The sequence below is a fragment of the Centrocercus urophasianus genome, unplaced genomic scaffold, assembly GCF_019232065.1.
Source record: "Centrocercus urophasianus isolate 14NV4802_14NV808 unplaced genomic scaffold, USGS_Curo_1.0 seq_20, whole genome shotgun sequence".
Classification (NCBI taxonomy): Eukaryota; Metazoa; Chordata; class Aves; order Galliformes; family Phasianidae; genus Centrocercus; species Centrocercus urophasianus.
In genome coordinates, this window is record NW_024884756.1 from 6,268,374 (window position 1) to 6,285,814 (window position 17,441).

Sequence of the window (17,441 nt, forward strand, 5' to 3'; positions counted from 1 at the left end):
TTCATGCAGAATTATTAAGGAAGAACATGCTTATACATCTCTCTACTTACAAAATGACTGTAATGGGATTCAGAAAATAAAAACTTTACTGATAATGAGCCAATCCAGAATCCTGCAAATCATCTTACTAAAATCGCTTTCTGTTGGGCAAAAACCAGATTCATTTAAAACACCTGAAATTCTCTCTTAGATGTTAAAACATCAGGCTTTTAAATACACACTATGTTTTTTCTGAGTATTTATGTAAAAACTGGTCATTTCTGCTACCGTGCTCAGTGCACTCCCATCTGAGATTGGATTCATCTATCAAACATCTCTTAAAGGAAATAATGTGTTGCACATATGAATGTGCATTTTTTCCTCCCATAATTTTTTCCTCTTACAAAGATATTTTCTTTGTACCAATGTTTTGTTTTAAGAATGAAAAAAAATTAACAATGATTCTGAACTATCAAAGACTAAATGGAAAAATCAAACAAATCTGCAGCCAAATTATAGTATTATGAAAAGCTAGATGGAGAGCAAAATAATAATGAAGAACTAGTAAAGTTATGTTAGGCATACGTACAAGATGTTACCATCAATTACTTGAATTAATAGTTTCAATTCTACCAATAACAAAATTCTGCTTTCAATTATGGAACCTGCCTCACAAATTTGCTTTTTTTGTTTTCAATTACAAAAATCATCATCTTACACAGAAAAAAAAGAAAGATCTTTAGGTTAAACCTTATATTACCAGGATAAAACATAGTTATCTAGATTGTGTAAGAAGGAATCACAGCCTGCATACATAAGCTCATACAATAGATACTGTACACGTCCACTCAACCTATTAGTCCAATTTAATGTTTGAAAGGCTGCAGACTTGTGTAATCACATAAATAGATTACAGGTAAAGCTTTAAGAATTATTAGATGAGACACTGTGCATGCCAGAATTTTTCAAGCTTCACAGATGAGTTTCTTGAGACTGGTGACATGCATTGATTCCTTTCCTACCTTCACTTTTTCGTGCGTATAGATATTACACTGGGTGTAGTTTGTCCATGTCCTGTTGCTTTCTGGGTGTCTAAACCAGTTCCCACTTGGATCACAGATCTTTGTAACTTTTTCTACAGGCAGTCAGAGTAGTCGAAAAGAAAAAGAAACAAGGCAAAAAAACAACAGTCAGCAGTGAAGTTCTACTTCCTGATCCTCGTGTTTCGTGAAAAAGATTGGCAAACAAATGACAGCTTTATTAATATGACTAGAGAGACGTTGCTTGTTACTTGGAATTCTGAGAAACCAGAGGCCATTGCTTTTGCTTGGCAAGGGCAACTAATGATGTGTTTTTTCTTAAAAAAAAGAAAACCAAACAAATACATTTCCCCTCTACAAAATACAATCAAAATATATCAAGCTGTTACAGAACTACCAGATGAAGTGACAAGGATACTTAAATGGCTACTTCAACATGCAAGATATAAATGGAAGTCTAACATCCTACCACTGTAAATTGAACAGGCAGGAAAACATCAATAGAGAAACCACTCTAGAATCAGACTGGAGAATTTCCAGGACCACATAATGATTAAATCAAATAGAAACGGGCACCAGAAGACCTTGGGAAATAGCAAATGCAGCAGAAGCTGACAAGAGTGGAAGTCTGTGACATTTTCCACATGCTCACACAGTGGCAAAGTTCAGCTTACTGGAAAAGACTCACTTGTGGGAGAAACACTTGTTAACTTCGGCTGCCAAATTGAGGTAAAAAAAATATTACATTTCTGCTTTCCTCTCAGAAGGTAAAGCTCAGCACCAGGAGCTAAGCCCTCCACTTTTCTGTGATAAAGGTGAAGTGCAAATAATGCATTTGAAGCTACTGAAATTCTGATGCATTAGTGGCTTGAGTAAGGCAAAGAGTAGGCATCAAGCACCCAAAAACTCCTTTCATTAAGCAATACGTTTATGTAGAAAGTCCATGCACACACTTACCTGATGGATTGAAATCTTGGAAGTAGTCAGGACAATGCTGTACTGATACAGTTCCTGCAGCAACATCACTCCAGCACAACCAGCCATCCCACGTCCTGTTACAGTAAGGACCTAGAAACAAGTGGACAACTGGTAATAAAATAACTCTTCCTTCATAGCAGTCTTTCAAACATAAGGTATAACACCGGACAAGGTAAGCTTCTCATTTGCACACTTTGCTTTGTAAAGATAAAAATGGAAACTTAAAATTAACCAGCAGTTAATATTTCATGTAATAGAAACACCTCCTTTTAGGTATATTTCTCAGAATACATTTTAAAATCCGTTACCATTCCTCTTTAAATTATCTATCCCTACAGTTCATAAAACACGTGAGATCTAGAGCACAGCAGGGTAATATTCTCTGGGCAAAGCAAAGTAAACCAATTCAAACCAAAAAACGCACAACAAAGATCTCTGAATCTTATCTGCCCTGACAGGGGGTTGATGATCTTTAAAGGTCCCTTCCAATCCAAGCCATTCTATGGTTCTACGATTTTGCCAAGACCCTTTTATTGAATTTATTTACATTTTGAATGTATACCTAAGCTATACATGTGTTTATTAGCTCACCGAAAACTAAATGGTATCCTAGAAACAATCAGAAAGCCTATCTGGGAGGCAGCCATGTTTCTCTTCCTCAGAGATGAACCTGCAGCTATTTGTCCATTCAAGGTCAGGGATGTTGCGGAGTCCCTCAAGAGCCTGTTTTAATCCCTCACTGTACTCAGTGTAGATCTGTTTTAGAACACCTAAAATAAACTTCCTTTGAGAATCAGCTGGGGCTTTATAACAAATTTCTTTCCCAGAACACATGCAGAAGGACTGACCACAGATTGGAAAAATATTTTTTCTGTCTTCCTTCAGTCTTCTATTCAAAAAAATAATACCACCTTCTCCCTGCTCCTCAAACTATCGTGAAGATTCAAACACCATACTTCCTCTACTCCTGATCTGGACATTTTCCAATTTGTCCATATTGTTCTGAAGTTGTGGTGCCCTGGCCTCTACATAAGCTTCTACATAAACACTCCCATATCCATTTCTGGCTTCCAGACATTTGTTTTCCTCAAAGAAACATCTCAGAAGAGAAAAAAACATTTTGTGAAAGAGTGCAATTGCCTCTTCTCCCCAGAACCAGTTAATATTTTCAGAAATTATAATGCAGAAACAGTCGCAATTTTAAAAATCTGAATATTTCTTTAACATTTTCTTATCAAAAATAAAAGATTTGTGTCAGGTGATATACATCATATTACTTTAATGTTGTTTCTAAAAAACTGTACAAAAAGCCTGAAAGAATGATTGCTACCAAGACATGACATGAAAATAAATAAAGGCTCAGGATCCTGAATTACTTTAATTATATGTTGGGCCCTTCCCTTTGGAAAATCTTGGGAGAAAGTAAACTCTACCTTCTTTCCTATGAATGGGATCTTGCATAATTTTCTGGTAGCATTCATACTGTGCTGTCATAATTTTATTCCGTGTAAAACTCAGTTGACCAAAGTCCTCTGTCATATTCTGATGACCTTCAGATGGAATAGCAGTGGCAAATAACTAGGAGGAAAAAGAATTTTTTAGCAAGTCATCTTTTTTCAACCAATTTTAAACTACCACTCACATACCAACCGATAATAAAATTTCAAAATCTTAAAATAATACATTTGAAATATAATTTTACTGAAGCAAAGTGATCTTCAAATCTTACTACTGATAATCTGATATTGTGTTTTTCTGGCTTATTTAACAATTCTTATTACTGAATCTTGGCAAATATCACCTGATTGAGCATGGAGGAATAAATATCTGCAAGATTCATAAAAAATAATTAAAAAATGCAGAGACAGCATGGAAACAATCACAAGTGCATAGACAGCTTTTTCAACATACAGTACAGTATATGATATTTGTATTCTTTTAAGAGGCATTTGGATCAGAAACAAAATGATCCTTCATGAAAAGGCTGCCCACACAGTCAAAGCATTTGATTAGTTTATACACTGTCTCATTTATCTATGGTCTTGTGAAGCAGTCAATCTTCAGAATACAGAGAAGTGTTCAAATGACATGAAATCCACTGCAGTAGTTTTTCAAAACAAAACTTGCACACACACAAAAGTCAATCTTAAACTTTCAACTACATTTTTAAAGAAGCAGCAAGTTTTACCTGAATCAACTAAGCTTCATGGAAAATAAAACACCTGCAGATAGAAATCCTGTATCTTTCTCATGTAAGCAAAGAAATTAAAAGTCCCTAGGATTTCCTTCGAATCTGTGCGATAAGTCTTCCCCACTCTTCCATGAAATTACACAGCACTACTTGTATGTCACATGTCACCTGTTACCATAAACTTCTATGCTAGCAAAAGATACATTTGGTTCAACAGAAGCAATTACTATTACTGTTCCTTTAGTACTGTTAATAAAAGGAAGACAGATAGTAATCCTGCTCTGCAGAAACTGTATTTGAATACATCATTACCTTATAGAAAAATAAAAATTCCTATGGTATTCTGTACAGCCTTGCTCAAATGATACTGATTTTAAAAACAAAAAATGATAAAACTCACCAAAGTAACCGAGAGGAAGAACAGCAAGAATGTGATCCAGTTTTTTGTCATTTTTATTTCTGACGCAGTGTATTTTATGTTGTGATTGAATTAATGCAAACTGCCATAGAAAAAAATATAGGAAAAAAAGTTATTTTGTGAAAGCAACAACTGATGAATGACTTCATATTTTCTTTATGCAGTAGAACAAATCAGTGGAGGTCCACCCAATTTTTATTCCACCTAGTGTCTTTTGACCTACATGGAGATGCACAATATCACGTGAAGAAAGTGCATTCAGTTCACCATAGCAAATTCCAGCACCCAGATCTTGCCTGCACCAGCACATCCATCTCTCACAGTTCAGGCAGGAAGGGCCCGCCCATGGCCTCAACTAATACCATTTCTTCAGAGGGTTTATCTCAATTTGGTAGCTGATATCAATTCTAACAGACAGACAACAATTAACAGGTCCCAACGGCCAAGATCTGAGTTGCCTACTTAATTCAAAGATTGAACTGCTACTGAAGCAAGAGGGCTGCTGCTGTCTGAATATCTTCATGCAAACCTTCCTCCTGACTCAAGGCACATTTGACCTGCGATGATACTTGTGCTTGTTTTTGGATTTTTTTTCCTATCCAGCATCACAACCTACAGGTGGTGCACAAGAAACAAGTGACAGTACATTGCCCAGCACAGAGAATTTTACAAGAAGATAATACTTCTAGAACATCTCATTCACAAAAAGCAAGCGTTCTGCACCTACTTTGCCAATACAGTGGCTCTGAGTCTTCTTAACTGTAATTCAATAAACAGCATTTTGTAGGCTGTACAGACTAAATCTTGATAGAAATACAAGAAACCTGTTTTAAATTCAGTTACTGCTGCCCCATTTTAATCCAGAGCAAGACTGTATCAGTGATCCTCCGTCTATTTTTACTGCTGGCATGCAAGCCTCTAATACTGATTGCTGGAAATTGCCCAGGTAATTCAGTGGAGCACTGGATTTCAAGTATGCTGTTTTGAAGTTTTTTTAAAAGATTAATAGGAAGACCAACTGACACACACAAAATATTTTTGCAATGCAATCCAACAGTTCTTTAAAAAATCCACATCTGATGAGAACTACAGTGAAGTGCTAATTGCAGAAATCACCATTTGTCACACAGTACGGCAGCTTTTTGGTCTTTGTTACTAAACACATTGTTAATTAAAAACATCTAAATATCCATGTTTAATGACTGAACACCAAGTGAATAGAAAATACAGATGGAGACACCCATATTAGTAATGGCATGATGTGGTTTCAATTGTATGTGATAATTGGGAAAGGGGTACAGTAATTCAAACCTGATAAAATTCTTATGACATTTTTAGTTGTGCCTGTTTACCTGGGAGAGAAAGAACCAGAACACCGGCATTCTAAGAAAATCAAAATGAACTACTTGGATGTAAAGAAATACTCTAAATGTTCCCTGCTCTCTCCAAGACATGTGAAAGCACATCTGCAGAGGTTTAAAAGCCATACAGAATGTTCACAGAACAAAGAAAGCAATCGAGTAGAACATAGCGATCGTTATTTTATATTTCTTTGTTTTTTTGCACGTGAAGAAGTTCAAAATAATTTTCCCCACAATAGTTCCAAAAATCCTTTTGCTACAAGAGACAGTGGATGAGAAATTTGAAATTAAGATTAGATATGGCCCTTGATTAACCTTACTTATATTTCTTTACGTATATGATATCGTACGAACAGCAGCAAAACTCATCTGTGTTGCTTCACAGTTCATGACTGTTTATGTTTCACAATATAAAAAGTCACCCTTTGGATCAGTTCCTTTAAGTGTCTGTATCTAGTGGTTCTGTAGACAATTCCTTTCAAATACTCCAGCATCCAGCATTAAGTTATCAATTCTCCTCAAGTGATAAAAGATTAAGTCTATTATTTTCACAATGCTTTCTACTTATTCCTTGCAATTACTAACTTGTAAATACAAAAACTTATACATAGAGGGAAAAAAAGCATTATCTTCCCAAATATTACTATTGGATTTAATTACAAAATGCAGGGTCATTCAGATGCCTATTTCAGCAAATCATGTCGGACTTCAGCAAAGCATTTCTTTCATCATCAGATAAATTCATTCAAAGTTTATTTCAGTTGGATAGGACAAGCACTTTCACAGCAAGATGAAAATCTTTCTTAGCAATGGACAGCAGTATACTCAGTTATTGAATGAGGTAGCAGGACAGTACTCTTGACAAAGCAAGGTTGTTTTTATATAGCATCTGTTTTTATGAGCTCAGAAACTAATACAATTTTCAGGACTCTCATTATTGGGAGGCATGAGATGCACAAGGCACAGAAGTTAACAATAGAAGAACCCACTGTTAGATTTCTTTAAATAATAATAATGCTTCCCAAGGTGCTGTTCTACTGTTACACATCTTCAACGATTCTACTGTGGGGAAAAGTGGACATTTTTATTAGACCAAGATTAACTTTGAGTGTAATGGAAGTTAACCTGTGGGAAAAGATGGCAGGAATCTATGCAGCATCCTTCAACGCCACTCACTGTAAGCCAGGGGGCACAACCTCAGAACTAATAGTTCTGGTGCCCGGCCTGTTTTCCCAGTAAAAGACCATCAGTGGGATGAGAAGGGCAAATTTCAATAGCAATTCATATCTCTAAAATTTCTTTTTTTTTTCTTAATGCATGTTGCCAAAACATCAGGGGAGCACAAAAAAATGAAAATGGGGAAAAAAAAAAAAACAAAAAACTAAAGAAAAAGAAGCCAATCCCACACAAAAAGTATGAAATAAACCAAACCAAGCAAACAAAAATAACAGCAAAAGCAACAGCAAAAATAAGAACTTTTTGTCTTCATTACGATTGCCAAAAGAGAAAGCACAGGAGCATGCTGTGTTTCTCAGTGATAGCGGTGACATCTATTGAATAACAAATTCAAAAGGAACTGCAACATAGCCAAAAGGGTCACTGGTACAGCTTTAGCAGATGTTCACGTTTCTCTTCCTCCTACTTTCTTTGCACAGCCATCCGTCCTGCCTCATCAGCTGTTTCTACTTTTAATCTTTTCCCACTCTCCCAAGAATAAATGTCACCCTTGCTGAGTTCCAGACACTTCCCATTTCAATCATACAGCAAAAGGGTAAAAAAAAAAATAATAAATTAACAAGTGAAAAAATAAGGATTTTTTTGAACTTCAATCATCTGACTGCATTTAATACATCAAGAAAATACATAGGCTTTTACCTTAAGCACCTGCCCTTTAGCTTGACTTGAAGTCAAAATGCATCTCTGTATGTCTGAGATAGGAGAGAGTTACTGACATTATTGTGCCTACATTCATACACTGCACAAGTGTATTCCACAAATTGTCTGGTAATCTGTGACTCTCCTGAGAAAAATTTTCCAGTAAAAATTCCATTAGCTTGCAACGATGCTGCAACATTGCAACACTGAAGTTGAACGTGCAAACATAGACGTATATATCCTTCCTCTCTGCTGAAAGTGGCAGTGCAAATGGCTATTTCTTGACAAAAAAAAAACACACCCTCTTCCTGTTATTCTAGCACTCCCTACTTTCTTGGGGCTAGCAGTCTCAGACCGGGTATTTTGTTATTTCTGGTTCTTTTTAGAGATAGGGATACAGTTCAAAGTATTTCATTCCCTCAGGTAGGGTTTGGTTCTTTCAGCCCAAGGTACAGCCAAAAAAAAACCAAGTTGGAAAATGTCCAACCCTTTCCAAGCATCCCTAATGTGCATTGCTGTATTGCACTGTTAGGAAATTCCAGGAGCCCCAAGCAGAGCTACAGAATCACTTACTTCTCTGGTCACATAAGTTTAGGGGGAAAAGACTCTTGTTTTTTTTCTAACTATAATGGCTTTTGTGGACCATATTATGTTAGTCCTGAAAGTGAACTACCTCCAAACTTGCACAGAGGCCAATTCAGGGCAATTTGGAAATCCTCCTTACCAGGTAAAATGCTCTTTTATTTCTGAAGGGACTTCTGCTAATTTTTGGACCAAACTGCTCTGATGGCATTACACAACAGTTCACACCTATATGTGTAGAAATTTCTCCATCCTCCTAATAATTACGGGGATAATGAAGGAAACTTAAAAATAATGGCCACAGAACAAATGTACTGAACACTGGGTAGAACAGTTTCATGACATTAGAATTCCTTGCTCCCTACTGGTGCTTTTAACTAAGACCCAAGCATCAGCAGTTGCAGACTCCTAAAACAGGTGAGACAGGAAACTGAAAGATGGTTCTCTAAGACTACTTCTAAAGCATAGAAGCACTAGCTCTTCACAGCTTCCTACAGACCTCAACTGCACTGTTTATTCAGGTTTTTTAAAAACAACAGCAAAAAAAAACCAACCACATTTACATACACTGAAATCCATAAGTTGCTGTACTTTGCAATAAACAAAATTTAATTTACACATACTGATTTAAAGCACTGATAGGACCTGTGAATCCTGTCCTGTGAATGCTGGCAGAACTGCTGTAAGGCAGTGCTTACAGAATTACTATTGCTGCACTTATTCTTTGATACTTGCGTGACCACCACTCTTCAAATCAGATACGGTCGCTTCATGGAAAACAGATTAACAGAAGTAAAAACAGAAATGCTTCCAGTACCATTCTGAACTCCTTCAGAGGGCTGGGACAGATCACTGTGCGTACCACTGGCTGGTAATGGGCAGCATCAGAAATATGCAGTACTACAAAGAGCTTGCCTAAGAAATGCAGCAGCGCATACAAGGATCAACTGAGATCCCTTCATTTGCAGAACAACAAAAAAAAATGCTTACAGGCCTATTAAAGATGTCTCCAAGTGGGCTGATAACTATGAAAAGATGTGCAATATTCACTGCATCACCACAAAATATAATATAGAAAACAAACTCCATGTGCAACAAACCCAGTTTCTTTCAACTTTTCATTACTTTTCATTCTCCAGACTTGCATCACTTCTCACACACACGGAGACATCTTATATAAATGTCAAATCCTTTGTTCCACGCACTAACTTTTCTCCCTCTTTCTATCTTCCTTTCCAACGGTTTTTTACTACCAAGTAGTATGACAGCATTTACTCTCCTCTCGTGAACTAAAAGAAGAAATGTACGAACCGTATGTGTGGTCCTAGAAATGAACACATACGGCGTGTTTCAAGGCCCACTTAGAGGCTTACAGCAAGTAGAAAATCAGCTTTAGTTCCCAAAGATGTATCATATCTTTTATTCTATTACCATTCAAATTGTTTGGGTTTGGTTTTTTTTTTTTCATCACTCGAGAAGCTTGCCAGAGGCCTTGCAGAGATTGCAGAACCATCTGTAGATAAAATTACACAGATTAAATTACTTCTGTGTACTTTTTCCCATTAACAGCTTTTGGCTACCATTCATCTAAGTTTTTTTCTACTGCTTTTTCTCCCACTTCCAACAGATTATACTAGCAGTTACGGACAACATTCTTGGCCATTTCTAACAATTCCTAAAATTGTAAGAACGTATCCATAAATTGAGGTGGTGCTAGTTCTCCAGGTTATATATTACAGTTAAAAACCAACCAAACTAGCCAACCAATCAAAAAAAAAAAAAACCCAAAAAACAAACCAAAAAACCACAACCCACATAAAAACGCAAACAACCCACAAAACTGTCATTACAACAGTTCTGAGGGCAAAACTTTAACAGGTTTCTTCCCATGGAATAACCAGCAACTTCTGCCCTCAGGCACTGTCTCTCCTCTCTACACAACAGACTGCAGAGCTAAGATGGTTTGTGTCTTTGTCCAATGCACCAACTTGGCTCTTTAAATATACACTGACAGGGATTCTATTGACAAAAAAGGATGCATACCTTTAGGTATAGCTGTTAGAAATACAAAAACATTTCCTTCTTTTGTTCTTGCAGATACAGACATTCTCTCTGCCTCTGTTTCAATGTTTCAATGCCTTTATTATAGTTTATTGAAGTTCTACTCTTCCCACTGAAATAAGTTGAACTTTCTATTGACTTTAACATACGAAGCCAGCAGTATGAAATGCTGCAATTCCACGTGGAAGAAATGCAATGACTCCATTACAGACTAATAGAGCTAAAACTCAGCAGGATTGTTTTCCTTTGTTAGATATCTAACTGCCAAATAAACGCATCATATGAACGTTAGAAATATTAAAGCAAAATAACAATACTCCACACTTCCAAAATAATTTCACAATGTTTTCTTGGTTATATTTTCTGCCAATAGTACTGATTATTTCATCTTCTAAATGAAAACCACTATCAAACTCTGATAGCGTGATATAGTATAAAACTTCCTTACGTCTAGCCTAAAAAGAGATAACAAGAACTGGCAGCAAGCATAAAATGACTTTTACTACTGAAATCAGTTTCCCAGGAACACACACCTTTACATATTTTACCAAATTAAAATTATAATAAAAAAAAGCAGGATAATATTTTCTCCACTAGTCACATTTTCAAATGATTGAGTTTCGTTCATTTAGTGCTTGTTTTACAGTTCCTGCCTTATACTGCCTGAGCCCACGATTCTACTGGAGTCATAGAATATCACAGAATATCCCAAGCTGGAAGAACTCTTATTTCTTCATTCCAGCTGCTTATTCAAGCAGGGATTGTCTTTAATATTTTAGACTAGGCCTTCGTTAAGCATTTTATTCCAAGGGCTCTATCTTTCTTCCTGTCTCCTTTTACAACTCCTTGCAGCTTGAAAATACAGGACAAGGATTTGCAGAGACAACACTGCCATTCATACAGTTGCTACAGCGAGGACAAGTTTCATTCATCCCTACAGAGTGGGGGCACAGGCCTTAACTGAGAGCACGAAGACAGAGAACTGATTTTTTTGCTATGATTAAGAGAAATGAGAGCCTTAACAGCATGCTCCAAACAAGAACGTTTCTCATCTTGCTTTCCACTCAGCTTGCATCTGCTGATATTAATACCACAAAGAGTAACTAACCTGCAATAAATCTCAGCAGCACTGCATGTTGGAAGTGTGTACAATGAGAATTTTATCCTGTGGCAGAGAGTCTTTGCCTGCTTCTTTTCTTTCTTCTAGCAGCTTCTTCGTTCTCTCACACTTGGCTCCCTACTCCCTCCTTTCCCAACTGGGAAATACAAGGGAGTTTATTTCAAATACTTTATTTTAAACAGTACAGTTATAAGATTAAATTTTATATGTGAAAAATAAGGCACGTTTACCTCTCTCCTCCAAACATTTCTGCACTTCCAAGAAAAATCAGTCACTCTGAATTAAAACAGTGACAGCATGAATTGATGACTTCATCAAATAGACATGAAGACAATTCTACAAAAACTCTCGCTCAGATGTTTGACGTTCATTTATTTTCCAGATGCTGCCTCTTCACAAGTGCAGAGAGTGAACTGCTGCTCTATGTATGTCTTGCAGGTGGTGTTTTTATTTGAAGGACTGCTGCAGCTTACCAAGGACCGAAAAGAAATCCAAAGGTTGCTTTGTGAAAATGGTTACAGTTTGAAGCCATTTACTCAACTGGTCCCCTTATGAAAACTTTGTTGTGGTTGTTCATTACAATGTTAATTTTACAAGTGCAGTATTTTTGTAGTTCAAAGACTTTTCTCGAGGTCAGAACAATGCGATAGGAACAGGAGAATGAATTAAGCAAAATGCTTTAGGACTTTTGTTTTTTTTCCAAGCTTACTGATCTTTTGATACTGACACTTTTTGTCACTGGCCTCAAGCCAGTTAGGCAATTTCTTGTGTTCTGCGAAAGTCACAGGTCTTAAATCACAAATTCTCCCAGATTCACATATAGAAGCGTGAACACTTTCACAAAAATGCAAACAGAAATGCTTTATTTTTTTTTTAAATCAAATTTCCTTATATGAAGTTTTATATAAGCATTATTTTTTAGGTGGACCACAGCACGCTAACAACTCAGAGCAGGACGGAGAGAGAGCAGGTGGCCAGGAAAGGGAACTGCTCGTGCCAGCATAAACACAGTGTTGCAGTAACCACCACATTAGAACCAGCATCCTAAATTTGAGTTCACCTTTGGTCATTGACTTCAATACAACGGATAAAGCAAACAGAGGTAAGTTTGCAAAGGAAGTATCTGAAGCACTATCATCTTTTGATTTTGTGTTGATAAACTTATATATTTTGGGAAACCCAACCAAACAAAACATAATATAAAGAAACAAAACACTCCTGAAGTTTTCATCTTTTCAGCAGTAATTGGTCTCACTGACAATTAACACTCAGACAGAAGTTCATTCTGAATAGTGACATTTTCACTCACAGAAAATTTCTGTGCATTCACTACTCCAAAAAAAAGTTCAGATAAATTTAAGGCAATTAAAAAAAAGTTCAGCTTAGCATACTTAATCAAAACAAACAAAAAAACCAAAACGCTCAGCTACTTCAAAGTCTTTACCAGGTCAACTTAAGCCACCACAGTTCAAGTCATTTCCTCTTTCAGAACACATTTAAAACTTCACATGCCGAAAGTCATAAGAGCAAGATCTGGTATATTTCAGCCTTTGAAAATGAGACATTACAAGCTATACCGAGCTAAATTATCAAAACTATTAATCTTTACTGTAGCAAAAGCCAAGAAAAAGCAGCCAAAACCAGCCTTTTGAATTCTAGCAGTTTGAAGCCTGTCTTTTTTCCTTTTTAATTAGCTTGTTATTTCCCATTTTTTTTCCTATGCTTTTTCACCTTTTGTATTTCTCAAATGGCATTTTATCAGCAAATATTTTAGTTGGACTCATACAGAGCGTGTTAGCCATAAAGGAGATTTGTGAGATTCAAAATGCTAAAAACCAGTAGTACTTACCCCAACAGTATGGAAAGTATCATAAAACATTTGGAGTTGGGAGGGAGCATTAACCGTCATCTAGTCCAACTCTCCTGGAATGAACAGAGACAGCCACAGCTAGATCAGCGTGCTCAGAGCCCCATCCAGCCTTGTTTTGGTTGTCCCCAGGGACAGGACATCGGCCACCTCTCTGGGCAATCTCTTCTTATGCCTCACCACCCTTACTGCAAAAAAATCTCTTCCTTAAGTCTTACCTAAATATCTCCTCTTTTAGTTTGAACCCATTTCCAAATGTCCTGACACGACAGACCCTGCTGAACAGTCTGTCCCTCATCCTGTCCTTGCAGGGAAGTTGTTCCATCCCTTGGATCATTTTTTTGGTCCTTCTCTGGATGCATTCCAGCAGGTCCACATCTCTCCTAAACTCACTAATCTCTCCTAGACTCCACACCTAGACTCAGTAGTCTAGGTGACATCTCACCAATTCAGAGTAGAATGGCAGGATCATCTCCCTTAACCCACTGGCCATGTCCAGGCCTTCCGGACTGCAAGGGCACACTGTTGGCTAATGTCCAACTTGTCATCCACCAGTACCCTCAAGCCCTCTTTGGCAGGGCTGTGCCCCATCCTTACATCTCCCAGCTTGCACTGACAGCAGGGGTTACGGTGACCATGACACAAGACCCTGCACTTGGATTTACTGATGCTCATGAGGTTCACCTGGGCCCATTGCTTAAGCCTGTCTAGGTCTCTCTGCACAGCATCTCCTCCCTTGAATGTGTCGTTCACACCACAGTTTAGTGTCATCCACAAACTTTCTGAGTGTGCACTCAATCCCACTGTTGATGTCATTTTTGAAGATGTTAAAGAGTACTGGTCCCAGTACTGATTCCTAAGGTACAGTACTTGTCACCAATCTCCATCACCGTTCACCACCATGACTTCTCAGATATCACCAACAATGGCTTGGTGACTATTTCAGCCAGTTTCCTCAGGGATGTATCTCATTGAGACCCGTAGGCTAACAAATGGTTGGGTTCCTCAGGTGGTCATGAAGTTTATTTTCACTTATAGCAGGAGGAACAATGCTTCCACCTTCCAAACTATCTGCTTGAGGGCTGTGTGTAGAGCAGTCACCAGTGAAGACTGAGGTTAAAAAAAAAGAAAAAAAATTGTTGAATACCTCAGCCCTTGTCCCCTGAGAAATTACCTCCTACATACCCTTCAGAAGTCTATAGCACTAATAATGTTTTCTAGATGTTTATCCACCTATACATGTCTTCTTGAGATCCACAGAGACGTTAAGCTTGACTTCCAAAACCATGGCCTATCTCTCCGAACAAGTATACAAATGTAGAAGAACAAAAGCTTGTGATTGACTCCTAATGACAGAAAAGAATGGAAGCACATACTCAGAGACAAATTAAGAAAACAGCAATATGAAAGCTTTCGGCTTTATGTCTATGACCAGAGACTTCATTATATCTCTCTCCTCATTTTCCTCACAGACCAGCTGCAGAGGTGGTCTTAAGGTAGCCAAAAGTAGAATGACCGATAAAAAGGTGGTTTTTTTTAATCCCTCTACACACAACTCTTTTAAGTGCTACACCTAATAATAACTCATGGATAATTTTTCACTAATCTGAATTAATATTAGTGTGGACAAATACAGGAAAATATCATCCACCAGTGTTTCTAAATGGGAAGTCCCTTCAGCTTCATCCACACTGTACTACATTCATAGGAATATTCACATAAGCACAACTCTGACACAGGCTCAAGCTTCTAAGTGTAAAAGAAACACTTGTTTTGCAAGAATTACTGTCAGTTTTAAGAAGAATTGCAGGAACAGAGTAATTAACTAATCATCTTAACCAAATGAGTAGTGAAATCCTTCAAAGAGGAATCCAAGTGACTACACTAACCTTACGGATAGACCCATACCTGGCCTTACATTTGAGCTGACACTGTTCCATTTTTATGCTGTTAACAGGAAGGTGATGCTATGCCAATGAAAAAGCCCCACTTGAAGAGATTATGCTGCAGGGAAACATGTTAGAAGTTTGAAATAGCAGAAGCAGTTGGCGTGTCACCTAACAATTTAGCTGGCATGCAGTCTGTAAGCCACACACGTATTTCATGGCCAAGCACCACGCTATTTCATCTCCTCTGAATGAGAGCTGCAAAGATGACCATTAATAGGAGTCCTATTTTAGGCATGAAGTATTGCCTTTTTCCTCCTTTTCACGGTGCGTTCCATCTGTTTCACATAGCTGTGTAGTAACACTGTGGCAGGATGAAATGTATCATTGCACATTATCACATAAAATCCTCCTCTCTTTGTGAAGCACAGATTTTACAGACAGTGCCAGCTGCAATCTGTAGGAAGCAGCCTGAATGTTTCCATGAATTCAGTTAAAGATCATATGCTCAGGGCGTGGCCGTGGGAAAGCCTGGTGTATCTTACACACAGTCCCAGCAGTCCAATTAGTCTTCCTTTAATTACAAACAGACTTTTCCATATCCTTTTGCACTATTCCACCCTGGCTTACCTGACTGCAAACCAAAATAAAAATATTAGTTAAGAACATTAAAATACCACAGGTATTGGACACAATTTCACAGCCTTGATAAAACCGAATCTCTCTTGGATCAGGTATTTCTCGAGAACCAAATGTTTCGTTCCAAATGTAATAAAACATCACAAGCACTATGGCCACAGCACAGAGGAATGGGAATTACTAGGCACAGCTATACAGCACATAAATGATGTATAAATTCTACTTATACTTCATTCACATATTTAAGCTCATTGCCTCCCTGTCAAATGTAGAAATATTAATAATACTAAGGCAGAAAACTGTTGTGGAAAGTCTCAATTAAGGATTGTCCAAATGGCAAGCAACTGAAAATTTCCCACTACAAGCATGCAAAATACAGATGACTTTAATGTAGGCATGCATCTGTTCTGCAAATTCACAGCTTGCATTTGTTTTCTTAAATTAAAACAAAATAAAGCCTACAAAATTCTGATACTGACTTAATCATTCTCCATTAAAACAATCCTGGGGGAAATAAAATGTGAAATTCTATAGGAAGCTTTGATAAGATAATGTTTACTAAATTAAAACACATTCTACTGACCGGTGCTTGCCCTTGATTTGCCAGTTTCTCAGATGTAGCTGCAGTACTCACTTTCAGTAGGCTTGCAAATCAACTTCAATAGCAAATATTTCTTAAACTAAATTACCCGAAGTCATTATGAAAAGATAATCTTCTTTTGCATTTTTCCACCTTTTCCTGCAGTTTTCTACATAACACTTTCAAAGGACCTCCAATGCATATGCTCCCATTTTACTCAGAGGATTGGAACTTGTGGGCTCCACCTCATCTCTCTCAAAGCTTTGTGTGTGTTTTTCCTGTTCCACTAAGTGTGCAAAACTTCAAATTCTTTTTGCTGAGAAGTTTTGTTCACAGCTGCTTGCTTGGCAGAGATTTGGCTGTGGGGCAGGATGGGGGAAGACAATTTTCCTAGCAATGGGGAAAAACAGTACAAACTTTCATCATCAATGGCCTTGACATTGCTGGCCAACGGAAACGTCACCAAACTGAATCCATGCAAGGGAACCATACAGAAACAAACAAAATAAATATCTCCTGCATTTATATCGAGGCAGCTTATGCCAAGCTTCCTTTGGTGAAATGCAGATTTCTCCTGCATGGGCTTCCTCTTGCTGTTGATAGAGCAGGATATTTGCTTAAACTCAACAGGTAATAAATAGAATATTCTGAATTAATCAGCATATATGGTAGAGAGAGAAGACTGTTCTCTTCTGAAGCTGTAAGAGCAGAAATCAAGTGCTCTTTTTGGTGACATAGATAAGTGGGTCAAGCACAGACAGAAAATTTCCATATTAATTCTTCACTATATGCAAATATATTCTGTAAGAGGTATGTGCTTTGTGTATTTGCAGAAATAAAAGTGCTTAGCTTCTGCTTCAGATC

At 37.4% G+C, this 17,441-nt stretch overlaps 1 protein-coding gene across 2 annotated transcripts in view; it reads right to left on the reverse strand.

Moving 5' to 3' along the window:
* CALCRL (calcitonin receptor like receptor) overlaps window positions 1-17,441 on the reverse strand; it is a 62,683-nt gene that overhangs the window by 25,120 nt on the left and 20,122 nt on the right. The window contains exons 1-5 of one of the 2 annotated variants that reach the window (XM_042822539.1): window positions 13,455-13,529; window positions 4,589-4,688; window positions 3,431-3,575; window positions 1,977-2,087; window positions 1,002-1,114 (exon numbers count right to left, since the gene is read on the reverse strand). In XM_042822539.1, the coding sequence (XP_042678473.1) occupies window positions 1,002-1,114; window positions 1,977-2,087; window positions 3,431-3,575; window positions 4,589-4,639 (420 nt within the window). In that variant the 5' untranslated portion in view covers window positions 4,640-4,688; window positions 13,455-13,529. Of the gene's footprint in view, window positions 1-1,001; window positions 1,115-1,976; window positions 2,088-3,430; window positions 3,576-4,588; window positions 4,689-13,454; window positions 13,530-17,441 lie in introns of those variants that run through there. The other variant, XM_042822538.1, reaches the window with a different exon arrangement.